This window comes from Miniopterus schreibersii (genome assembly GCF_964146895.1).
Source record: "Miniopterus schreibersii genome assembly, chromosome: 18".
Classification (NCBI taxonomy): domain Eukaryota; kingdom Metazoa; phylum Chordata; class Mammalia; order Chiroptera; family Miniopteridae; genus Miniopterus; species Miniopterus schreibersii.
The window spans coordinates 4,167,486-4,193,040 of NC_138121.1; the positions used below are offsets into that span (position 1 = coordinate 4,167,486).

At 58.3% G+C, this 25,555-nt stretch overlaps 1 protein-coding gene across 1 annotated transcript; it reads left to right on the top strand.

Annotated features, from left to right (window-relative positions):
* Window positions 1-5,563: 5,563 nt before the first annotated feature.
* On the top strand, window positions 5,564-24,524 carry LMTK3 (lemur tyrosine kinase 3). Its single transcript, XM_081119329.1, has 15 exons — window positions 5,564-5,676; window positions 6,563-6,696; window positions 6,959-7,109; window positions 7,660-7,736; window positions 8,205-8,323; window positions 10,570-10,657; window positions 10,970-11,118; window positions 11,460-11,544; window positions 11,629-11,750; window positions 11,887-12,036; window positions 12,512-15,039; window positions 17,651-18,048; window positions 18,468-18,618; window positions 18,767-18,904; window positions 21,917-24,524. The coding sequence occupies exons 1-15, from the start codon at window positions 5,601-5,603 to the stop codon at window positions 21,931-21,933; spliced, it is 4,383 nt and encodes a 1,460-aa protein (XP_080975455.1). The 5' UTR covers window positions 5,564-5,600; the 3' UTR covers window positions 21,934-24,524.
* Window positions 24,525-25,555: the final 1,031 nt, after the last annotated feature.

A 25,555-nucleotide genomic window follows, 5' to 3' on the forward strand; every position in this document is an offset into this window, starting at 1 on the left:
GGAACAGGAGGAACGGACCTGGGCCCTTATGGGGCTCTACTGGGAGAGACGGCAATAACGAAAGCGAAGAAACGAAAGACCTAATGTGTCACATGTCCAGGAGGAAACCCCCTAGCTCCCCCCATCCCAAGGCAACCACTAGTGTACCTTCTGTCTGACTTGCCTGTTCTGGACATGTCCTATAAATGGGGTCCTACAATATGTGGTCTTTTGTGTCTGGCTTCTCTCGCTTAGCATAATGTTTTCTAGGTCCATCCATGTGGCAGCATCTGTCGCGAATTCATTCCTTTTCGTGGCTGAATAATATTCTGTTGTCTGGATAGACCACCTCTTGTTTATCCACTCATCAGTGGATGGACATTTGGGTTGCTTCCACATTTTGGTTATTATGAGAAATGCTGCTATGGACATTCATATTCATATCAAATATTTGTGTGGACACGTGCTATCATTTCTCTTGTGTAAATACCCAGAAGGGGAACTGCTGGGCTGCATGATAAATCTGTGTTTACCTTTCTGGGGATCTGCCAGACTGTTTTCTAAAGTGCACCATTCCCACCAGCAAAGTCCGAGAGTTCCGAGTGGCCCACATACTTGTCGGCACTGGTTACTGTCCTGAAGCCATTTGCCCCTCTTTGCCTCCACTGCCAGTAGCTGGCTTGAGCCGCCGCCATCTCTCACTTGGCCCACTGACGCTGCTCAGCCCTGGGCTCTGGCTCCCACCCTGTCTTTCCCTACACCACAGACAGAGGGAGCTGTTGGCACCCAGGGACAATCCTGTCCCTCCTCAGGTCAGACAGAACTCTTTGATAGCTCCTCACTGACTGAGAATAAACCCAAACTTTTCACCATATGGCTACTGCTCAACCCTCTGACATTACTCATGTCCTCATTTTCCTACCCATTCAGACCCAGCCACACCAGCTGTCCAGCCTCAGAGGCATCCCAGGGCAGTTCCCTCTGCCTCAGTACTCTTTGCCCTGCTCTCCTACCTATTTTATCCCCTCTCAGTCCTGGGCTTCATTGTAACCTTCCTAGAAAAGCCTCCCCTGACTCCGTCTCCAGTCTAAAATCACACCCCTATCCTCTCCCTCATTGCGTTTAACACCATTTCAAGTTGCACGTCTATTTGTGTGATGGCTTTCCCACTGGCTACCCCTACCTCAGGCTGGGATCCATGAGGGTGGGTGAGCGTCTGAGCTTGGCCTGCGATGAGAACAAACTAAATATTTGTGCTCATTTCACCCATTCAACGGCCACCTCCTACCTTCTTCCTCATTTGCATGTGCTGTTCCCTCTGCCCAAACACACTGTTCCTTCTCTTTTTCTCAGGGCCTCAGCTATATGTCACTTTCTCTCAGATAGTATTTCTGTTTAACTCTTTTCTCTCTTATTTCAATCTTTACTGTGACCCACAGGACATACTTAGACACAAATCTTTACACTCGCAAAATTATTAAGGACCCCAAAGGGCTATTATTTATGTGGGTTATATCTACCAATTTACCACATTAGAAATGAAAACTGATACATTTTTAGAATATTTGTTTATGAATGCATTTAAAAATAACAATGATAAACCCATTGCAGTTAACATTCAAAACAATTTTAATAACAATAATTTTTCCAGACAAAAAAAATTAGTGAGAAGAGTGGCATTGCTCTTACCATTTTGCAAATCTTTTTAATGCCTGGCTCAACAGAAGACAGCTGGATCCCTGTAGTTGCTTCTGTGTTAGTCACCATAGGGCATCTGTGTAGCTTCTGGAAAATTCCAATGTACAAACATGACAATCAGAATGAAAAAGACAGGCAACCTCTCAGTGTTAGTATGAAAATAATTCTGACTTCTCAAATAATCTGGCAGGGTTTTGGAGACCCCTAGGGGACCCTGACCCACACTTGGAAAACCGGCTGATGGACAGGTCCACTGTTTTAAAATCAATTAAGCTCCAAAAATAAAAAGTTTATTTTTTATTTCTTCAATTACAGTTTACATTAAATATTGTTTTATATTAGTTTCAGGTGTACAGCACAGTGGTTAGACAATCGTGTACTTTACAAAGTGTTCCCCTGATATTTCTAGCACCCACCTGGCACCATACATAATTATCACAATATTATTGACTATATTCCCTATTTTTACATCCCTGCGACTAATTTGCAACTACTGTGGCCCCTGGAAAAGAAGGTACCTGATAAGAAGGGCTCCTGGTGGCTAACTGGGCTCAAATTTAAAAAAACAGAGTCCAGCTTCCATTTCTACACAGGGGCCTCTCACTCAACTCTGCACTGAACTGCCCGCCTGCTCTCTTTCTGGCATCTGAGCAGCCCTTATGGAGCTCCTGGGACCCTACTTCAACCGACAGGACTGAGGCTGTCCCCACTCAATAGGAGCTGAGCAGCTATAGCCCATCAGCATCTCCACGGACGGATCAGAGCAGTGCCATTCTAATCAATCAGGACAGTGCCTTTCGGACCAATCAAACCATGAGAATGTGCAGTCCTCGTTTGCATGAGGACAGACCGACAGGGACCAGGGGCAGGGACTTCTGTCCGCGTAGTCCAGCTCCCCTCTGTCTGTGAGAGAGCATTTACCCTTTGTACTGAAGACTGAACGCATCTGGCCCCCAGCGCTTCAGACGAGGGGCCCGTCAGAATGAAGGTTCTCATACCTGGACATTTCCCCTACAGCGAATATGCTCTAGCTTATTCTATTTTACTATCCCCCCAAAATATGGTCGCAACCCACAACCTGTAAGTCACACCTCGGTAATGGCTCTAGTGGGCATTTGGCAGCCCCTGTGACCCCCCGCCACACCCCCATCCCCACCCCCACCCCGTGAAGGGCAGGGAGCTGGATTGGCTTGTTTCCTGCTGTACCGCCCGCTTCCGGCTTAGGGCCCGGCTAAGCACATAGTAGGCATTTAATAAATGTTTGTTGAGTGAATAATTAACAAGTAGCGGGACGGGGACAGAGTTAGGACTGTAAGTCCGCCTGTGCCGTTCCCTAGGAGTCAAGAATTCTGCCCACATCATTTCCAAAGACCGTGGCAGGGGCCTCCGCGTCCTCTTACCCTCATCCAGCCGTTCCTTCCTCCGGCGAAAATGCTTAACCCCAGCCTCCCTTTTGGATGAACCAGAACTACATTTCCCACAAGCCTCAGGGCTGGGACTACACTTCCCACAAACCTCTGCTTCCGCCTGGTTCTGTGCCCTTCAGCCAAGGGGGCAGATCGTGGCATATTTGCTACCCCCAACCGCCTAATTTCGTTCTCTCTACTTGCGTAATGGTCAAGCCTCGTACAGCCCTGGTCGGGGCAGCCCCTCCTTCCCACCCTCCTGGAGCGATGAACCTGCCTCAGTTTCTCTAACGAGACCCCCGCAGCCCCGGTCCCTTCCCTGGGGTCCCCAATGAGGAGGGCTGTGCCCTGCGGCGCTGGGAGCCGCCCGTCCTGGGTGCGCGGAAAGGCCAGGGCGGCGCATTCGCCCCCGGGGGGTCTTGGGCCCCGGCTGGAAGGCGGAGGCGGGTGGACCGCGCGGGGGAGCGGCGTCTGAGTCGCCTCCGCGCAGTGCGGTGAGGCTGCGTCTGGGATGCGCGGCGCCAGGCGGGAGGGACGCTTCCCAGGTGCGCGCAGGCCCCCGAGCCGGCCGCGCGCAGGGTGGGGGTCCGCGCCTGCGGTGCGCCTGCAGCTCGGGGTGCTGTGCGGGGCGGCGGGGCCCCCAGCGGCGGCGGCCTGGCGCTCGATGTGTGCGTGCTTGTCTGTTTTGTCTGTGTCCCTGACGCACCGAGTTCCAGTCCGCACTCTGCCACTTCCTGACTGTGCGCCTTGGGGCGGGTGACTGTCCCTCGCTGTGCCTCAGTTTCCTCATCCGCACGATGGGGGTGCTGCTGTGAGGATTAAAAGGTAATACGTGTAAAGCGCAGAAACAATGCCTGGCGCAGAGTAAACGCTCAAAAGAATAAATATATTTTAAAAAAATATGATCATGTATCTTTTGTGTGAGGCAAGTGTCCATGCTGTGTTGGCTGCGTAACCTCATAGGCAAGGTGGGCATTTGTGATGCGTATGTCTGTGTGTATCTTCGTACGTGTTTCGCATCTTGGTGTGTGTTGCGTGTGCCCGTGTGTGATGTGTGGCTGCGGTGGGGTAATGCATCTCCCGTAGCCTTCTGTGAAACGTGTTTCTGAAGTGTCCATCCCCGGGCGTCTCTGTGTTCCATGTGTGCGCCTGTGCTGTGTGCCTGCGTGTTTCTGTATGTATTCTACGTGGTCTGCATCAGTGTGTGATGTATTTGTGCATTTTTGTACGTGATTTGTGTAGCTTTGTATGTCTGTGACTCTTCCAGTGTGTCGTGTGTGTCTATAACCATGCCTGAGTTGTGTCTGTCCTTGGGTTTCTGTGCATGCGATGTGTGTGTTCAAGAGTGAAATGTGGGTCTGTGACATGTATGTCTTCACGTACCTGTGTTTATGTTGTGTGCCTGTGTATTCACGTATGTTATATGTGTGTCCCTCCATGTATCTGCTGTGTGGCTGCATATCTGTGCATGTGAAACGTGTCTATGTTGGTGTGTCATGTGTTTGAATGTCTGTGAAAGTGACACCTGTGTGTATTTGCGTAAGGTGCGTGTCTGTGTGCATCTGTGGATGTGATGCTGTGCCTGTGGGCGTTCTTTGTTGCCCATTTGCCTGTGGATTGTGTGTGTCTGTGAGAATGTCTCGGTGTGTGACCGTGGCTTCCGCGTGGATCTTTGTCTGTGGCATGCGCATCTGTGTGTTCCGGCTTTACTTCGTCTGTGGCATGTGTGGGTCTTTGTGGAGCTCTGCCATTCCGCGTGGCCGGGTGCAGCTGTGCTGGGGGCCGGCCTGCTCGTGTTCCCAGCGCAGCCCCTCGTCCCTGCGTCTTTGTGTGTGACGTGTACGTGTCCCCGTCTGCCGATGGCTGTCCACCTTTGTATGTGATGTGCCTGTCTGAGAGGGTCTCTGCGACTTGTGTCAGCCATGTGTGGGCTGCGTACGCCCGCCTGACATCTGCATCTTGGCGTGGAGCACACGTGTCCATGCTGCTGGCATGTCACAGTGGTGTCCGGGACTGGCATGACGGTCCCTGCGCCCCCCACCCCAAGGGTCTGCTCGTCCCTGTCTGTCCCTCCCCCTCCCCTCCCCTCCCTCCTGGCAGCCAATGCTGCTGGGGAGCCAGTTGCCATGACGACGTTCCATCCTCCCTCCCTCCTCCCTCCTCCCACCCTTCCTCTGACAGGCTCTCTGCTCCCCCAATCCTGGCTGCCCTCGGGGGCGGGGCCCTTATTCCCCCCCCCTCCCATCCTACCCTCCCCCCCACCCCAGCAACCCCGGCTCCCTAGCTCCTCTCCTCTGTCCTCCTCTCCATCCCTTCATCTGTCTGTCCCTTCAAAGAGGGGGAGGGGGGCACCTGAACCAGTAAGCAACCCCTCCCTCCCCCGTCCTGCGTCTCCTGCCCCTCTCCTAGGCCGGGGGGAGGCCAGGGTCGCGCGGGTCCCCATGGCTGGGGGCTGAGGGCCCGCCCCCCCTCCTCCCCAGCCGCCACCACCTCCACCTCCCTTCCATCACCGCCAAGATGCCTGCCCCGGGCGCCTTCATCTTCCTCGCGGCCGTCTCTGCCTCCGGCTGCCTGGCGTCCCCGGCCCACCCCGGTGAGTCTGTCCGGCCATCCGGCTGTCCATCGGGCCCCACTCCTGCCCCAGCTGGCCCAGGGGTCTGTCCGCGGGGCTCTGGCCTCATCACCTGTGTGCATGTCTTCCTGCAGCCGCGCCGGGGCCTGGGGAGCCGCGGAGACGGAGCCTCTGTCAGCAGGGCCTGTGGGAGGAAGGCCGGGGGCTGGGTGGGGAGGGGGTCCATTTGGGCAACATGTGTGTGTGCACGCATGTGTGCGTGCAGGTGTGTGCAGCGAGCCGGGGAAGGACAGGGCCTCTGGGAGAACTGGGGACCGCGGGGACGAAGACTGTTTCTCAGGCAGACAGCACAGGAGGCTGTCTCTAGCTTTGGGGAGCCCCAGGGCTTGCGGGGTTCCCTCCTCAGGGGCTTGGGCTGGGGACAGAGGACATGTGTGCGCTCCAAGTGTCCCTAAAAGAGACATGCCTCAACCTCACTAACTCGGGGGTTCCAGCATGGGGCAAGAATCTTCTGCCAGCCTGCAGCTGGGGGCTCACCCTCTTCCCCAAACAGGCGGTAATGAGGCTGTCGGTGGGAGAAGACGGTAAATTCTGGGAGCTCCAGGCTCCACTATTACTTCTGCCTTCTTCAGTCCTCACTGGAATTCCTCCAGGCCTGGGTGAAGTGATGGAGGCGGGGGCTGGTGTCCCAGCTTGGGGCAGAGGAGGGACCCCACCCCCAATCACCTGAGACCGCTCCAAACTACAACTCCCACAATGCACTGGGCCATCCGGCTCCTCTGCCAAGAGGCCGCTGGTTGCAGAGCGTCATGGGAGTTGTAGTCAAGACTGGCCCTGATGGGAGGGGCATGGAGTCCGGGAGCCAGGGGCTTGAAGTGGGGACGCCAGCCCAGCCTTCTGCCCGCAGATGGATTCGCCCTGGGCCGGGCCCCTCTGGCTCCTCCCTACGCCGTGGTCCTCATTTCCTGCTCGGGTCTACTGGCCTTCATCTTCCTCCTCCTCACCTGTCTGTGCTGCAAACGGGGCGATGTTGGCTTCAAGGTGAGTGAGGCGCTTGATAGGGCTCCAGTGGGGAGGAAGACTCCAGCAAGGCCTTTCCCCGGACCCAGGTGGTTGGGAGGGAGAGTGGCAGTCAGTCCGAGGGCACCTTTCGTCCTGAAGCTATGGCAAGGGCCTGAGGCTTGGAATGGAAATAGGACCGGAACTGGAGACAGTTATGAGAAAGATGGGGAGAGATACTTACAGGAAGGACCGTGGCATGTCTCAGCCCTGAATTCTCCCCTCCCGACCCCTCCCGGCCCAGGAGTTTGAGAACCCTGAAGGGGAGGATTGCTCCGGGGAGTACACTCCCCCGGCGGAGGAGACCTCCTCCTCACAGTCGCTGCCTGATGTCTACATCCTACCACTGGCCGAGGTCTCCCTGCCCATGCCTGCCCCGCAGCCTTCACACTCAGGTACTGCCCCGTGCCCTGTCTAGGATCGCATGGTCTTGAGAGTCTTCCGTCAGGGGCCAGCTTGCTGAGGCCCCAGGCAGCCAAGGGGAAAAGTGGAGGTGGGAGCCACAGAAGCTTGACCCTGGAGGGGCCAGGGATCATCTGGGTGGAAGCAATTGCTTAATCCAAAACCAGATTCCAAAACCAGATTTGGGTTTTGGATGAAGCAATCAATGGTGGGGCAATCAAAGCTGAGGACAGCCTAGATCTCAATCTCAGAGGCAGCCAATGGCAGGCCCAAGACTGGTCATAGAACCTTTAGGGATGACAAGAGGAAGGACGGATTGGATACTGGAGCCTGTGGGCAGCCAATGAGGAGGCTGAGGTCCCATCATTGGAATGTTGGGGGCAGCCAATGAGGAGGCTGAGGTCCCATCATTGGAATGTTGGGGGCAGCCAATGAAGAGAGATTGGTGCCTGCTTTGACCCCCAGTCGCCATGGAGTTGGGAGGTGTCCTTGGCACTTGGGAAGGGAGAGAGGCTCAGGGGCCTTCCCCTTTTGCTCCCCCAGACATGACCACTCCCCTGGGCCTTAGCCGCCAGCACCTCAGCTACCTACAAGAGATTGGGAGTGGCTGGTTTGGAAAGGTGAGTGGGCTGGGGGTGGGAGGCAGGGGGTCCATACAATCCGGGGTTGTACTTGTTTTGTGTCCATTCCCCCTGCTCCGACCACTTCTCATCTGCTCCCTGCCTCCTCCCCTGCCCCCTCAGCCCACCCATCACCCTTGCCTCTGTCCACCTCTCGCCCATTCCCACCCCCTCCAACCCCCCACATCTGTCCATCAGCACCTCCCTCCTCACTCCATTGGTCACTCCGCCTCGCCACCTGGCTTTCCACGCGTCAGTCTGTCCATCCTTCCATCCGTCCCTGCATCCATCGGACTCTGGGCCTGTGAGTCTCTCACCCCATGTCTGGTGGGGGTCAAGGGTGGTGGGATATGAGGGGAGAACCTGGAAAGGGGGGGAAGTTGGGAGCCTGCGGTGGGTGGAGGTGGTCCCAGGGGAGGGGGCTGGGGAATCCCGGGTGCACACTGACTCCCGGGTACCCTTGACCAGGTGATCCTGGGAGAGATTTTCTCAGACTACACCCCAGCCCAGGTGGTGGTGAAGGAGCTCCGTGCCAGCGCAGGGCCCCTGGAGCAGCGCAAGTTCATCTCAGAAGCACAGCCCTACAGGTATGCTGACATGGGCCCTGGAGGCCCAGTTATCCTGGTTTACGCCTCATGGAGGTCACATTTGGGAGTGAGAGGAGTATAGTGTGGGGTCCGACCTGGGTTTGAATCCTGGATCTACCTCGTTCGGGCTGTGCCACTCAGTCAAGAGTTTTCCTCTCTGAGCTTCATGTTCTTTCTTGGGACAGAGCCAGGTATATGAAAGGCAATATGAAGAGGGCAAGGGGAGAGCCCAGAATCAGAGCCAGAGGCCTGCCCCCTCCACTCTGAACCTCAATATCTTCACCTGGAAAGTGAGTCCAGGATGCCCGAGCGTTCCTATGTAGAGGGCAGCTGAGAGGATGCGAGATTACCCTGTGTTAAGCATTGGGTAATCAGGCCCCTGCTTGTGGGTGAGAAAGGGTAGACCAGGGCTCTGAATGGGCATCCCAAATGGCCTGTGTACAGCCCACAAGCCCTGCACAGCTTGACCCTGTGCCCTTCCTGCCACTGAACCCCTTGTGCCAGCCACCTTCCTCACTAACCCTCCCATCTGTCAGCCTTTCTGCCTCAGGACACTTGCTTGCCCTTGCTGTTCCCTCTGGAATATCATTCCTGGCTCACCCACCCCCAGCTTCTGACCCTTCCCCTCCTCAAGTCTCAGCTCAGAGAGGCCTTCCCCCTCCCCCCCATCTAAGGCAGGCCCTGGGATCCCCCATCACATCAGCTCATGTGTTTTCTTCATAATACATATCCAGTGTGTCATTTTTTTCATCTGCTCAGTTGCTTATTTGCCCATCTCTGCTGGCAACCACTAGCCACATATGGCTATTTAACTTTGGGCTAAATCAAATAAAATTAAATTAAAAATTCATTTCCTTAGGTACACTTGCCACATTTCAAGTGCTCCGTGGTCACATATGGCCAGTGGCTCCCATGTGAGACAGCTCAGATCTAGAGCATTTTCACACGCACAGAAGGTTCTGTTGGAGAGTGTAGGACTACACTGGCTGCTCAGGGTCCATACTGTTGTCACCTGAGCACAAGTGCCATCAGCCCTCAGTAGACAGAGCGAGCCAGAGACCTGAGATCAATTCCCAGCTGTGTGACCCTGGGCAAGTCACTTTGCCTCTCTGAGACTCCATTTCCTCTGGATCAAATGGGAAACATCATCCTGCCTCTTAGGGTTGTTGGGAGAATTTGCTAACAGAGTGGCCGGCCTTGGCTCAGATTAGTAGCTGTGCAGTGGTCCCAAGCTTCCTGCTACACCTGTCACTCTAAATCTCCTGCACTGGGGCTCCAGCCAGTTTTCAAGCCCCAGCACATACCCGGTCTGTGATAGAAGCAGGAGCAACAGGAGGCGCTATTCTCCCAGGTGGAGAAGGCTGGAACACAGGCCATGGACGGCTCTCAGTGCACGAGCCAAGTGACAGAGGGAAAATAACTAACCAAGCACCTACCCTGCACCGGGCTCTGGGCTGCAAGCCTGGAGCATTTGAATATTCCCACAGACCCCAGGCCATGGAGCAAGGCCAGATCCTTTGTTCCACACATTTTTATTGAACACCTACTGGCCTGAGGCACTGGGGACGTGGCTACCTGAACAAAAAGCCCCAAATCCTTGTCTCAGTAGAGCTGGCTGCTTAGTGAACGGAGGGGCGCCCCCCAGTGTTGGGGGTCAGTGACTTTTCTTGGGCAAATGATGTTGAGCTGAGGCCTGAGGGATGAGGAGGACTTTGACGGGCGGGTGTAACCCACAGAGAACTGTTAGTGCAAAGGCCCCAAGGAGATGCACACGGGGGTGAGACGTGATGCTGGGGAAGGCGGTGGGCCAGCTGGAGGGCCAGGAAAGACTGAGGAAGGAGCCAGGTGGGATGCTGGGGAGCCATGAAGGGCTGTGAGCAAGAGAGCGGCAGGTCAGGGACAAACTGAAGGCAGGAAGGCCGGGATGTGGGGAGGATGCTTGAGCTGGGGCTGTAGGGAGAGGAGGGGGTAGAGAAGAGTCAGAGGACAGGAAGGCTGGGGCTGAAGAGGAAGGTGGGACAGGGAGGCACCTGGGGGTCTGGCCCAGGAACTGGGGGACAGTGGGCAGTCCTGAGACAGGACATGGGGAAAGAGTGTCTGTGTGTGGTGGGGGAGACCATGGGTGAGGAAACGGAGATCAAACAGGTTGAAGCAACAGTTTGGTTTTGCTGGGTGGCCGGGGTGGGCCAGGGGCTGGGCTGGGCTGGAGGAAAGGGCTGTTTCCTGATCTAGCTGTACCCCCACAGGAGCCTGCAGCACCCCAACGTCCTCCAGTGCCTGGGCGTCTGCGTGGAGACCCTGCCTTTTCTGCTGATCATGGAGTTCTGTCAACTGGTGAGGTTCTATGGGAAGGAGGAGTGGGGAGCTGGACAGGGTGGGGGCCAGGTGTGCCTAGGGTCCTAGGACTATGACAATAGCACGGTCATCATCACAGTGACACCTGTGTGACAAGCGCTAAGGTGAGCACTCTGTCCACAGGTGGTGCCACTGAACTAGCAGTGAGTTGTGTTTTGTTTTCACCCCCCTAAAGCTCAGAGGGACTGCCAGCTGAGTGCGAGGCCTCCCCACCCTCTCCTCGGGTTGGCTGGATGTGTGGATACCTGGGAGGGGGTGGTGGTGCTGACCTCTCCCTGCCCTTCCTCCCAGGGGGACCTGAAGCGTTACCTCCGGGCCCAGCGGCCCCCGGAGGGCCTGTCCCCTGAGCTGCCCCCTCGAGACCTTCGGACACTGCAGAGAATGGGCCTGGAGATTGCCCGAGGGCTGGCGCATCTCCACTCCCACAACTACGTGCACAGGTGCCAGCGGGGGGCCACGGGGAGGAAGGTGGTGTTGGGACTGCTTAGAGGCAGGAGATGAGGCGCCCGGGGAGGGGCTTGCGGAGCTGAGGAGGCTGGAGTGGCGAAGGCAAAAGAGGAAAGCCCTGGAGGGCACACAGAGGCGCAGGAGGCTGGAGAGGAGAGGAAGGAGTTTGGAGGGGAGCAGGGGGAGGGGTCAGGGAAGGGGAGGGGTCAAGAGGAGATGGAGGGGCCTTGGGGAGATGGAGGATTGGAGAGGAGGAAAGAGGAAGGGGCGGCGCCCGGAAGGTGAGCTGCCCCAGACTGCCCCTTTCTCACCTGCGCCCCTTTCCCGCACCCAGCGACTTGGCCCTGCGCAACTGCCTGTTGACCTCTGACCTCACCGTGCGCATCGGAGATTACGGGCTGGCCCATAGCAACTACAAGGTGGGGGCTGCCTGCCTTCCGTCGCCGGGGCTGAGGGCAGTAGGGGTGTCTCGACCCCGCTGACCCTGTCCGCCCGCCCCCCAGGAGGACTACTACCTGACCCCCGAGCGCCTGTGGATCCCGCTGCGCTGGGCGGCGCCGGAGCTGCTGGGGGAGCTGCACGGGACCTTCATGGTGGTGGACCAGAGCCGGGAAAGCAACATCTGGTGAGGGGCCTGGGCGGGGCAGGGCGGGGGGTCGCACGGTGCTTGCTTCACGGATGGGGAACTGAGGCCCAGAGGGGAGGCCCCCAGACAGGTCGGGGCGGGGCTCTGATCTCTCTCTGCCCTCTGCTACCTACAGGTCCCTGGGGGTGACTCTGTGGGAGCTGTTTGAGTTTGGGGCACAGCCCTACCGCCACCTGTCAGACGAGGAGGTCCTTGCCTTCGTGGTCCGCCAGCAGCATGTCAAGCTGGCCCGGCCTAGGCTCAAGCTGCCCTATGCGGACTATTGGTGAGGGCAGGGCCTGCCCCAGACCCCTGACCTTCCACATCCCACCCCAGATGGTCCCAGAATCCTCCATTCACAGGCCACCCACGATCTTTGTCATCACCCGTTGCGGCCCCCAGTGTGGTGCAGGAATGTCCCCACCCCTCTGCCAGCATCTGCTACTTGGATGTTTGCTGCTGGGGTTGAGTGTAGAGCTGGCGTTTGAACCCGGGTTTCTCCACCCCTAGAAGACCTCTGCTGCTTCTCTTCTCTGACTCCAGACTCAGCCCAAACTGGAAGGCCGCCTTAACCATAAATCCTCACATCGGCCTCGCTGTCCCCGCTTCCTCTAGGTCCCTGTCCTCCTCTCTCTGGGTCTCTGTCTCTCTCTCCCTGGGATTCTGTCCCCCGCTCTCTGGGTATCTGGCTCCCCTGTATCTTGGTCTCTGCCCCCCCACCCCAGGGCTCTGCCCCAATCTTGTCTCCTCCTCTCCCCCAGGTACGATATTCTGCAGTCCTGCTGGCGGCCGCCTGCCCAGCGCCCCTCAGCCTCTGATCTCCAGCTGCAGCTCACCTACCTGCTCTCTGAGCGGCCCCCACGACCCCCACCTCCACCCCCCCCACCCCGAGATGGTCCCTTCCCCTGGCCCTGGCCCGCCACCCACAGCGCACCCCGCCCAGGGACCCTCTCCTCGCAGTTCCCCCTTTTGGATGGCTTCCCTGGGGCTGACCCTGACGATGTGCTCACGGTCACCGAGAGCAGCCGTGGCCTCAACCTTGAGTGCCTGTGGGAGAAGGCGCGGCGGGGAGCTGGCCGGGGTGGGGGGGCGCCACCCTGGCAGCCGGCATCTGCACCCCCGGCCCCCCATGCCAACCCCTCCAACCCTTTCTACGAGGCGCTGTCCACGCCCAGCGTGCTGCCGGTCATCAGCGCCCGCAGCCCCTCTGTGAGCAGCGAGTATTACATCCGCCTGGAGGAGCATGGCTCCCCACCCGAGCCCCTCTTCCCCAATGACTGGGACCCCCTGGACACAGGAGTGCCTGCCCCTCAGGCCCCTCAGGCCCCCTCCGAGGTCCCCCAGCTGGTGTCCGAGACCTGGGCCTCCCCCCTCTTCCCCGCGCCCCGGCCCTTCCCGGCCCAGTCCTCAGCGTCAGGCAGCTTCCTCCTGAGTGGCTGGGACCCGGAGGGCCGGGGCGCCGGGGAGACCCTGGCCGGAGACCCTGCCGAGGTGCTGGGGGAGCGGGGGACCACATGGGCCGAAGAGGAGGAGGAGGAGGAGGAGGGCAGCTCCCCAGGAGAGGACAGCAGCAGCCTTGGGGGTGGCCCCAGCCGCCGGAGCCACCTACCTTGTCCCCTGTGCAGCCGCGAGGGGGCCTGCTCCTGCTTGCCCCTGGAGCGGGGGGATGCCGTCGCTGGCTGGGGGGGCCACCCTGCTCTTGGCTGTCCCCATCCCCCCGAGGACGACTCGTCCCTGAGGGCAGAGCGGGGCTCCCTGGCCGACCTGCCCATGGCCCCCCCCTCCTCGGCCCCCCCCGAGTTTCTGGACCCCCTTATGGGGGCGGCGGCGCCCCAGTACCCCGGGCGGGGGCCACCACCCGCTCCCCCCCCCCCGCCGCCACCTCCCCGGGCCCCCACGGACCCCGCCGTCTCCCCAGACCCCCCTTCGGCCGTGGCCAGTCCCGGCTCAGGCCTGTCGTCTCCGGGCCCCAAGCCGGGGGACAGCGGCTACGAGACCGAGACCCCTTTTTCCCCCGAGGGAGCCTTCCCAGGCGGGGGGGCAGCCGAGGAGGAAGGGGTCCCTCGGCCACGGGCTCCCCCCGAGCCCCCCGACCCAGGAGCGCCCCGGCCGCCCCCAGACCCGGGTCCCCTCCCACTTCCGGGGACCCGGGAGAAGCCAACCTTCGTAGTTCAAGTGAGCACCGAGCAGCTGCTGATGTCCCTGCGGGAGGACGTGACAAGGAACCTCCTGGGGCAGAAGGCGACAACCCCCCGAGAGACGGGGCTCAGGAAGGCAGGGAGAAGCCCCGGGAACAGAGAGAAAGCCCCGGGCCCGAGCAGGGACCCCACAGTCCTGGGCAGCGGGAAGAAAGCCTCAAGCCCGAACGAGGACATGAGCCTCCCCGTGAACGGGGTGACAGTGTTGGAGAACGGGGGACAGACAGCCCCAGGCATCGAGGAGAAGGTGGCAGAGAATGGGGGCCCAGGGTTCCCGGAGAGAGAAGAGAAAGTGCTGGAGAATGGGGAGCTGACCCCCCCAAGGAAGGAGGAGACAGTGTTGGAGAATGGGGAGCTGAGGTCCCCAGAGAGAGAAGAGACAGTGCTGGAGAATGGGGGATTGATACCCCCAAAGACGGAGGAGACGGTGTCAGAGAATGGGGGCCCGAGACTCTCCAGGAACACAGAGAGGCTGCCAGAGACTGGGCCTTGGAGAGCCCCAGGGCCCTGGGAGAAGATGCCCGAGAGTGGGGGTCCAGCCCCCACGATAGGGGAGCCAGCCCCAGAGACCTTGCTGGAGAGAGCCCTCACAGCCGGCGCAGTGGCCTTGCCCCAGAACGGCGGGGAGACAGCCCCTGGCCCCACTGGCCAAGTCCCCAGGAGCGGGGGGCTGGAACTGGGGACCAAGAGGAGAGTCCCCGAGATTGGGGGGGCACTGAGAGCCCCCGGGGCTGGGAGGCTGGACCTCGGGAGTGGGGGCCGAGCCCCAGTGGGCACGGGGATGGCCCCCGGCGGCGGCCTCGGAAGCGGCGTGGACGCAAAGGCAGGATGGGCAGACAGCACGAGGCCACAGCCGCCGCCACCTCTGCCACCCCCGGAAGCGCAGCCGAGGAGGCCGGAGCCAGTGCCCCAGAGAGCCAGGCTGGAGGTGGCCCCCGAGGGCGAGTCCGGGGTCCCAGACAGCAGGGCCGGCGGAGACCCGGCACCCAGCGGAGACGGGGACCCCCCCAAACCCGAGAGGAAGGGCCCCGAGATGCCACGACTATTCTTGGACTTGGGACCTCCTCAGGGGAACAGCGAGCAGATCAAAGGTGAGGAGGCTGCTGGGAGCGTGGGAGCGAGGTCGGGGGCCCAGGAGCACAGTTGAGAATCTCAGGCTCTTGGATAGCGGACAGGTCAGGCTGGTGGTGACAAGTGCATAAGCTGGAGCAGCACTGCCTGGGCCCAGATCCCTAGCTCTGTGACCTTGGACAAATGACCTTACTTCTCTGTGCCTCGGTTTTCCCATCTGCTAAACATGGATGGTAAGAATAGCACCTGCCTAATAGGGTTGTTGTGAGGGTCAAATGAGTTCAGACTTTCAGTGACTGGCGCTCTTCAGCACCTGCTTTTGTTATTGCGATTCATAGACCAGGGTCTCAAATTTAGATCCCCATGGGGGGTGGGGGAGTGGGGGGGTAGACAGTAATAAGGAATGAATGAGGTCAGCTGGGAGAGGCGGGGTGGGAGTTGGGGAGGAAATGCAGCCACTTGTCAGCTCCATTCAGGAATGTTCCCTTGGGGTTGCCAAATCTGCTGCTTTTCCCCTTTAAGCCAGAGCTCTTGGTGTTTTAAAGGCTGAAACCAATTCAAACGGAGCTTATCTGTGGGCTGGGCTGCCAACATGTGATCTCTGGTTTCCATTTTCCAACAAGCTGAGGCATCTGTGGAGTGTGCCAGGCCCTGAGCTGCCCAAGGCTGGGACCCAGGGAGTCTCAGGCCCTGCCCCCATAGTATTGGTGACCTGAAAGCTTTAGAAATGCCTTTTCTGGGAACTGAATTTGGATAGGAACATAGGAAGTGTTTTGTTACAGAGGGGGCGAGTTAAGAGAAGGTAAATGAAGAGTAAAGATAAATTGAGTTAGAAAAGAAAGTTCCTGGCAGAAGGAACAGTCTATGCAAAGGCTCAGAGGGGGGAGGAATGGGGAGGTGGTCCATGTCATTGGATGGAAGTCAAGCCCCTATTTGATGTAGGGACTGTGGTTCCACTGGAATCACCTGCAGGCCTGATTTCCTTAAATACTGGTTTGAAAGTTGTAAGTGACAGGGCTCTTTCATACTGACAAACTCACAACCACACTTGAGTGAAGGGTTACATCGTGTCTACCAGGGGAGCCTGTGGCTCAGGAGGGAAAGGTCAGGAAGAGGTATGGGCAGAGAATATTCCTTCCTCAAATCCCATTTTATTAGAACACTACCACTTCCTTGAGGCTATTGTGGGGAGTTTGCAACCAGCTGTCAGGAAAGACCCAAGGCAGCATGAAAATGTCAGGGGATGAGCAGCTAAGATACCTCAGGATCTGAGGTGGGGTTGGGGTGGAGGTGGGTTTGATGTTGCTGGGTGAGAAGAGGCTGAGAATAGCCTGCTTTTTTTAAAAAGGAAAAAAAAAAAAAAGGTGAACTCCTACTCATCCTTCAAGACCCCATTCAAATTTCTCCTGCCCTGGGAAGTCTTCTTGACTTCTAAAGGCTGTCATCCTGTCCTTCCTCTGGGTATTCACAGCCCCTGATAGCTCTCTCTATACAGCATGTCCACCCTATCACCCTGAGATGGGTGGCCACGGAGGGCCTCAATATAGAGGTGACTTTTGATATGAAGGAAATGAGCCAGGTGGACATCAGGTACAGGGCACTGAGATGGGCACTAACTTGGCATGTTCGGGGATAGCAAAAGGCCAGTGAAGCTGGAGTAGAGTGAATGAGGGGAAGAGAGTGACCTGGTCCACATCCATCTTCCTCCCTGCCCCACACTCACCCTCCTCTGATCCCCACCATCATCCCCCACAGGGCCTGGCACACTCACTTATGCATTAATGGAATGAGTGGCCCCTGTCCACTTATCACTGAGGAAACAGAGGCTCAGAGAGGTGGATCTCCTTGCCCAGGGATTCGAAGCCAGGTTTCCTTCTCCAGGGACCTGATCTCATCCAGGGCCTAGAGATGGTTAGATACCCCAGTTTTGTCTGGTGATTGAGGATCAGAGAGGGAAAGTACCTTGGTCAACATCACATAGCAGCGATTAATTTATTCATTAATCCCACAAACACTATTATGTGCTTGGGGCTTGAGGTTGCAGCCAGAATGAGCCGGGCTCAGTCTCTGTTCTGTGGAAAGGCCAACATTAATCACATCGCCACAGAAATACAGTTATATACTGAGATAATCTGCTCGGAAGGAGAGGTGCTTGACGCTGTGGGGTGCAGAGGTGGTGGTCTGGCCTGGTGACCTCCTGGGAGACCTCTGAAGGCTTTGGAAGCCCAGATACAGCTGGAGGATGAATAGGACTTGAGTTAGAAAAGGAAGTTCCAGGCAGAGGGAACAGCCTATGCAAAAGCTCAGAGGTGGGAGGAATAGGGAGGCGGGCTGTGGCGGGATGGAAGACAAGTCAGAATGAGGGGGGGACAGGCCCTGGAGAGGTGGGCAGGGCCAGGGCACTGGGGTCTGGCGGGCCGTGGGGGAGAGGTTGGCACTGGGGAGGGTTAAGCACTGGGGTCAGGAGTCGATCTCTCTGGCTCTGGGTGGAGAAAGGCCCCATTGCAGCCCTTGGGTTTGCAAGAAGGGAAACTGAGGCCCAGACTGTGACCTGAGGTCACTCGGGGGCACACGGGAGGCGCGCCTCAGTCGCCCCAGGATGGCGGGCTCACCGGGTCTCTTCTCCCGCAGCCAAGCTCTCGCGGCTCTCGCTGGCGCTGCCTCCGCTCACGCTCACGCCGTTCCCGGGGCCGGGCCCGCGGCGGCCCCCGTGGGAGGGCGCGGACGGAGGGGCGGCTGGCGGGGAGGCCGGCGGGGTGGGGGCGCCGGGGTCGGCGGAGGAGGACGGGGAGGACGAGGACGAGGAGGAGGACGAGGCGGCGGGCGCGGCGGGGCCGCGGGGCCCCGGGAGGTCGCGGGCAGCCCCGGTGCCGGTCGTGGTGAGCAGCGCCGACGCGGACGCGGCCCGCCCGTTGCGGGGGCTGCTCAAGTCACCGCGCGGGGCCGACGAGTCCGAGGACAGCGAGCTGGAGAGGAAGCGCAAGATGGTCTCCTTCCACGGGGACGTGACCGTCTACCTCTTCGACCAGGTGCGCGGCGGCGGCGCAGGGGCCGGGGGCGGGGCCTGCAGGGCGGGGCGGGGGCTGCGGGGCGGGGCCTGCAGGGCAGGGGCGGGGCCTGGGCACTGGACGGGGCCTGGTAATGGGGAGGTGTCCTGAAGGCGGGTGGGATTTACGGAGACTTATTGGGTTCGGGGCCCCCGGGGAGAGAATTCCGGGGGGGGGATGTGAGGGGGCGGGGCGCCGCGCTCGGGGGCGGAGCCTCGGGAGGGTGGGGTTACGGCTGCCCTGAGGCGTAGGAGGTAGATTAGGGAGGTTAGGGGCTGCAGCCTTCTCCAGAGCGTTTAGCAGTAAACAGAGAACTGTCAGCGGGGTTTGTCGCTTGCTGGGGTGCAGTGGTGGGATGTGACGGTTCGCCCCCTCTCTCCGCCCCTAATCTGTCTTCACAGGAGACCCCAACCAACGAACTGAGCGTCCAGGGCCCCCCCGAGGGGGACACGGACCCGTCAACGCCGCCAGCGCCAACGCCGCCAGCGCCCCCGACACCTCCCCACCCCGCCACCCCCGGAGATGGGTTTCCCAGCAACGACAGCGGCTTTGGTGAGGGGGGCGGGGCTCGGAGGCGGGGCCGGGTGGGTGGGGCCTGGGAAGGGGCGGGGCCTGAGGGCTGCCGCTGAAGTGGGCGGGCTTCAGGCGCGTCTGAGGGTCTGACCTGTCCTCTCCTCTCCCCCTCACCCGCTTTCGCTAGGAGGCAGTTTCGAATGGGCGGAGGATTTCCCCCTCCTCCCCCCGCCAGGGCCCCCCCTGTGCTTCTCCCGCTTCTCCGTCTCGCCTGCGCTGGAGACCCCGGGGCCCCCCACCCGGGCCCCCGACGCCAGGCCCGCAGGTAGGGTGCTTCAGACCCTCCGCCCTGCCCTCGCCTTTGCCGAGCTCTCTCTGTTCCCGTCTGTCTCCCGCCACATTCTTGTCCCTGCCTCTGAATTTCCCTGCCTCCCTCTCTTAGTCTCCTCCTTCCTCTCTCTGTCAACACTGCTCATCACTGAGACCCCACCAAACTCTGGAACCAGACCAGGCAATGTCCAGATGGGCCTCCCTGAGCTCAGTTTCCCCTTCTGTAAGGTTTCCGAATCTTCCCCTGTCTCTGGGTTTGGCTCCTGCGGGGTACTTTCAGGATCCTCAGCCCACCTCCCTTCGGGAGTACACAGTGACCAGAGGCAGACAAGGAGAGGGGACACCAGCATGCTCAAAGCTGGGTAGTATGAACCCGAGCAGAGAGGGCCTGGCCAGGGAGTCCCACAGCAATAACAGTGGTAGCACTGCTAGTAATAACAGCAAGCACTCACAGAGGCCCTACCGTATGCTTGCCGCACCTTAACCCATTTAATCCTCGCTGTGACGCCATTCTGGTCTCATCCCCATTTTACAAGAGAAAACCCAGGCACAGGTGGGAAGGAGGAGCCCGGATGCAAAACCCAGCTGCCTGCCGGAGTGCGTGCCCTCTCCGGTAGTCAGTGTTCGTCAAGTTCCTTTCTCGTGGTATTTCACATACATCATATTGCTAATCCTCACCACCACTTTGGGAGAGGGGCATGTCACCCTTAGTTTTTGACTGTCCCAAAGCTAAGGCCATTCTCACAGAGAGGAGGCCACAGCCATGTCTCAGGGCAGGACTGGGGCTAGCGAGGGGATGAGACCCAGGCTCTCTGCTGCCTCCTGCTGCCAATGCTGAGGACTCCCCTGGATGCCAGGCTTGCACTGGGCCAGGCAGGTGCAGGTGTCCTCTGGACAGAGCTGAGAAGGTAGAAGGGACAACTGGACCTTTTCAGGGCGCGTTCATTCCTGCTTTCCCAAGTCATGCGAGTCCAGGAGTTGGCCCTGCCACTCCTTGGCTAAGTGATGTAAGGCGAGTTGCTTTCCCTCTCTGTGCCTCAGTTTCCTCAGCTGTGGAATGGGGATGATAAACAGGCTCAAATTCATAGGATTGTTGAGAGGGTTCATGGCTTAATCCTCCCCATGTGTGGAGCATGGAGTCTGAGCCCGTAGCAGCAAGTGGTCTCCAACTGGCAGCTGTTACTCTGCTTAAATAAGTAGCTGTTTATTGAGCATTGGCTGTGCGCAGGCGCTGTGCTGGGCACCGGCATCCCCTGCTGAGCAAGATCGATGAGCTCCGCCCTACCCCCAGACACTGACCCCACAGTCATCTGAGAAAGCTGATGATAGGAGGAAAGGGCTTTGTCTCCCCATGGAAGTGTCATTTAACCAGGGACTTGAGGGTTGGTTGTCGTTAACTAGGTGAAGAGGAATGGGACGCGAGCTGGCAGACTGAACAGCTTGCGCAAAGGGCCTGAGGCAGGAAAGAGCTTGGCCAGCTGAAGGAACAGAAGGGAAGCAGTGTGTTTGGGGGTGACCGAGAGACTGGGGCAGATAGAGGGTGGAGAGGGTGAGGTGAGAGGGGGTGGGCAGACGATGTACGAATGTAGGGCTGGGGGTGGGCTGAGGGGTGGGGACTTAGTCCTGGGGGTGTTAGGAAACCATGGGAGGGCTGTGACAGAGGATGGAGCTACTCAGCCCTGGGTGTAGGACGACCCCCCTGGACCACTGGGGGCTGACTGGAGACTGGGAAGGAGGCTGGGTCACAGTCCAGGAGGGAGATTCAGGTACACACTGAGTCAAGGGCAGTAGGGATGGGGCCGAGGGCTGACTCTTCACTTGGCTACGTCTTCAGGTTTTTCCCCAAATGTCACTTCCTCCCAGAGGCCTTCTCTGAGGCCCCCATGAGGACAGGGTGAGGTGGGTTCCAGGACATGGGGCCAGTGGCCAAGTGGTGAGTCAGGGCCGAGGCTGGTGGCAGACATGGAGATGACTTTATCTTTAATCACCAGGAGGGGAGAGGCACGGCCTCACTGTCTGAATCCCCAAGTCCCTTTACTCCATCGGCAGCCAGTCCCACTGCAGCTGGGCTGGGGAGCACAGAGCCTGGCAGTGACGCAGGACCGTGGCATGGGGGCCCAAGCAGGGCCCCCTAACTCCTCAGACCCCTGTGCTCACCGTGGCTCTACCTACTCAACAAATGTTTCCTGGATGCTGAGTGATGCCATGTATCCGAGTCTCCCCACTCCTTTGAAAAGGACACGAGGGTCATGCTCCCCATTTAAAGAGAAGGAAACTGAGGCTCAGGGATGGAGCGGGGGCACTGACTTGACCTAGGCCACTCAGGAAAGAGGTGTGGGGTGGAGAGCGAGGGTGCCTGATGAGTGGCCCTGAGTGAGGTCCTCCATCCCAGAGACCTTGTTTCCCTGGCCGTGTGGAATGGGGCAGGGGGTAGTTCTTTCCACTGGGAGGGGCGGGGTCGTGGGGAAGGCAGGTGCGAGGGCGCTTTCTGCACTGGGATGCAGCAGTGACCACAGGCCTGTCCTTGAGCCTACGTTCTTGAGGAGCAGCAGACAGGAAGCTCTTCAACAATGACTGGGATTATCCCAGAAGAGAGAAAGAAAAAGAACCATAGCCCAGTGTGATGGAATGGGGTGGGGAGGCACCTGCTTGACTGGAAATGGCCAGGGAAGGCTTCTGAGGACGGGGGGGGGGGGGGGGGGGGGAGGCGTCACGGCAGGGGCCTGAGTTCATGGAGTTCTAAGGAAAGGGGTTCTCTGCAGTGGGAACCACAAGTGCAAAAGCCCTGGGGTAGGGCTATGCTTGGAGCCTAGAAGGAACAGCAAGGAGGCTGTTGTGGCTGGAGCAGAGTGAATGAGGGGGAGGGGGAGTTGAGGACAGAAAGGGGGCCCAGCCGATTGGGGGGTCCTCTGAGCCACAGTAAGGGTTTGGCTTTCACTCTGAGTGAGCCAGAAGCCATGAGCCTGTCGGCCCAGTAATTCTGTTTCTCTCTCCACTCTGTCATCAGGCCCCGTGGAGAACTGACCCCTCGAAGACCCGACCCCCCTGCTCCCCCAGAAGAGGGGTTGAGAATAGAATCCTCTGTGGACGAGGGAGCCACTGCCACCACCACAGACACCGCCTCTGGGGAGGCCCCTGAGGCTGGGCCCTCCTCCTCTCCCACCATGTGCCAAACGGGAGGCCCTGGCCCCCTGCCCCTCAGCCCCCCTGACGGCTCCCCTGACCCCCCCGACCCCCTTGGTGCCAAATGAGGCAGGAAGCCCCTCCCCCTCCCTGGTGAGCCACCTTTCTTGGAACAGCTGAACTTTTTGGGCCTGGAGCCCCTCGGCACAGCGGAGGCCCCGCCTCACCCACCCCCGCCTCAGATAGGGGCAGCAGGCTTCGGGGACCTGGCTCCCCCATCTCGCGTTCCCCGCCCCCCCCAGCCTGGCCCCCGGAGGGGCTTCCGGTTCAAACCTTCGCGTGGCATTTTCACATTATTTAAAAAAGACAAAAACAACTTTTTGGAGGAACGCAGGGCCTGCGTGTGTTTCAGGGGGCGAGGAGGGGAGGGTGTAGGAGCAGGTGCCACCCTGGAGTCGCCATCCTCACCACCCGGCATGACAGATGGGAACATTGAGGCTCAGAGAGGCTGACAAACAGCTGTGAAGCCCCAGCTCCTGCGTCTCTGGATCCCAGCTCCCTGGCTGGTGTTTGCATCACTGACTTCAGCTGCAGCCTCAGCTGACAAGAGGCCATGAGGCGCTGGCAAGGGTCGGGGAAGGTCACAGATTATGGTCAGAGCCGTGTTTCCACAAAGCGACCTGCGGCGGTGGCCAAAAGTGACCTGCCAGCACCTACGAATCATCACCACATTCCACACACCTCGGAGTGGCATTGCCTGTTCCTTTAAGGTCGCCCTTTATCTCCCTGCCAACTGTGGCCCTTCCTCAGTTTACCTGTTTCTCCATACAACCACCCACCTCCCTGACGATCTCACCTCCAGCCCTCCCTGTAACTGCATCTCCATTGACATTTCTCCCTTCGGTGCTGTCCCTCTGACCTCCGTGTCTCACCAGGCCCAGTTCTGGTCACCCCCGTCTTGGAATCTTCCCATTTCTCCATTTGGGTCTTTGTCACTCGGCTCTTTTTCCCATCTGATTCTATTTCTATTTCTTCGAGTTTGCCTGTCACTACTTTTGCCCCTTTGTCTGTGTCTCCCCGTCGCCTTCCTGTCTCTTTCTGCCTTGTCTTGGTTTCTTGTTTCTTGGCTCCTGACTCTTGACCGGTTCTGCTTCCACCTCTGTCTTCCCTACTGACTGTGTCTGGCTCCGATCTTCTGGTTTCAGCCTGTTCCATCACCTGGGTACCAGGAGGGTATCCAGCTGGGATGCTGTGGACTCCTAGCTCCAGATGATGTGGGCGTTAGGGTCACATTGGAGTCTGGGGATGGATGGTGAAAGGGAGAGAGGATTAGGTTGGGGCCTTTTCCCACTACCGCCACTGCTCGTAGCCCTGGTGGCACTTGAACTGACCCCTGCCTGCCCTGGGGCGCTGCATGGAACCAAGCCAGGCAGGGTGGTGAGGGCCCAGACTTCTGGGTCTGAGGGAGGAGGGGTGCTTTAGTTCACTAGGGCTACTTTAACAAAGTACCACAAACTGGGTGGCTTAAATCACAGACATTTATTGTCTCACAGTTCTGGAGGCTAGAAGTCCAAGTTCAAAGTGCCAGCAGGCTCGGTTCTTTCTAAGGCTGTGAGGGGAGGATGTGTTCCCTGCTTCTCCCCCAGCTCCTGGTGTTTTGCTGGCAATCTTTGGGGTTCTGTTGTGTGTAGATGCATCACCCCGAGCTCTGCCTTTATTGTTACACAGTGTTCTCCCCCGGTGTGTCTGTCTCCCTGTCCAAAAGTTCCCTCTGTGTAAGAACAGCAGTCATATTGGATTAAGGCCCATATTAATGAGCTCATCTTAACTAATTTTATCTGCAATGATCTTATTTTCAAATAAGGTCACATTTTGAGGTCCTGGGGGCTAGGACTTCAACATATAGGTTTTGGAGGGACACCTGTAACAAGAGGGTTGAGAGTTTGGGGTCCTGGGAGAAAAGATTGCAGAGAAGATGGAGGCAGGGAGCAGTTGAAGGACAATTTTGAATGACTGGAGTCTCACTTGAATGTTCCACCGACAATCCAGCTTAATTTGGCTAAAACAGAAGCATTGATTTCCTACCACTGCCCCCACCAAAAATTCCCTCTTGATCATTTCAAATGATCAAAGTAAATGGCATTGCCATTCACCAGATACTCAGGCCAGAATCTGAGTTGACCCAGCCCTCAGCAAGTCCTACTGGCTCTTCTTCCAAAAGGACTCACATGAGGCCACTTCTCTCCACCTGTACAGCCACAACCTCTTCCACCTGGATGACTGCACAGCCTCCTCTTACCTCCCTCCCACCAGCCGGCCCTTCTCCAAATTATTGTCCTGCAGCAGCCTGGGGACTGAGGCATCTAAGTCACTCTCCTGCTTCACACCCCTGGGTGGCTTCCATCAACTAAGAATACATTCTGTAAGTCCCAGGCCCCGAATGATCAGGCCCATGCATCCCTTCATTTTCTATCACCCTCCCCCACTGTCACCACAAAACAGGCACACTGGTCTGCTGTCAGTTACTCCCACACACCATGCATTTTTTTTGCCTCTGCACATGCTGTTCTCTTTGCCTGGAATGCTCTTCCAGGGCCTCTGCACTGAGCCAGCTATTTCCCCACTAGTAGGCACTCAGTACCTATGGATTCATTCTGTGGGAATGCAGGATAGGGTGAGTTAGTGATGGGGCCCTTTATTTACCCAAGGATCTTTTACCAGAACCTTCTTGGCTTGATGACTCCATTTCCATGAAACCTTTGGGAAGAGTTGGGAATTCCATTTCCCATCAGCCCCCAGGGGTTAAAGCAGTCAGGGCCTCTTTTCCCAACCTGCACAAGGGTTGGGAACCAGGTTAAGGTAATCCCGACAGTGGTGTCTTGAGAAACTACAACTCCCTGGAGACTTTGAGAATGATTCTCCTGTCAGTGGGGTACCCAGAGCTGCACAGCTTGCCAGGAATTGTAGCCCGACAGTCTCACAGGAGATAGGATGCCTCCTCCGAGGGTGTTACTGCACTTAGGAGCGCTGTTCACCAAAGGATGCCTGTGACCAAAGGGGGGCTGGGACCAAGGCCTGAGATTCCAAGGTTCCGGGCCCTCCCCATCCCACCAGGAGTGCTCAGTAATTAGGGATTCAACTTCTGGAGGATGCAGAGTGTGGGAGAAACCGCACTCTGCAAATCCCAGGGTGAGGCTGCAGATCTGAGCATAGGAGAGTGACATGGGTGGGTCGCCCAATTTGCCAACCCACCTCTCTTTGCTCTGTGGGGACACCATACATACCCCAAGCTGGAGGGCAAACTTGGACAGGCCAGTACCTGGGATTCACGGGCCCTCAAAGGTGGTCCTTATACTTCAAGGTTGTGATTCCCAGGGACGAGATGCTACAGAAACGCAGGTTCTCCATCCCTGTTTGGTGTAAAATGTCCTCACCAGGAGGTTAATCCCCAGCTGAGAAACCGGTCCATCTACCCACATCCCTGCCCTCTTGGCACCATCCAAGAGGGGCCCAGCCCACTTCC

Excerpts from the sequence above, each read along its gene's own strand:
- LMTK3 (XM_081119329.1), top strand. The coding sequence starts at position 5,601 with ATGCCTGCCCCGGGCGCCTTCATCTTCCTCGCGGCCGTCTCTGCCTCC. Across the intron at positions 7,110-7,659 it reads CCCGCAGCCTTCACACTCAG|ACATGACCACTCCCCTGGGC; the intron begins GTACTGCCCCGT and ends TTGCTCCCCCAG. Across the intron at positions 10,658-10,969 it reads TCATGGAGTTCTGTCAACTG|GGGGACCTGAAGCGTTACCT; the intron begins GTGAGGTTCTAT and ends CCTTCCTCCCAG.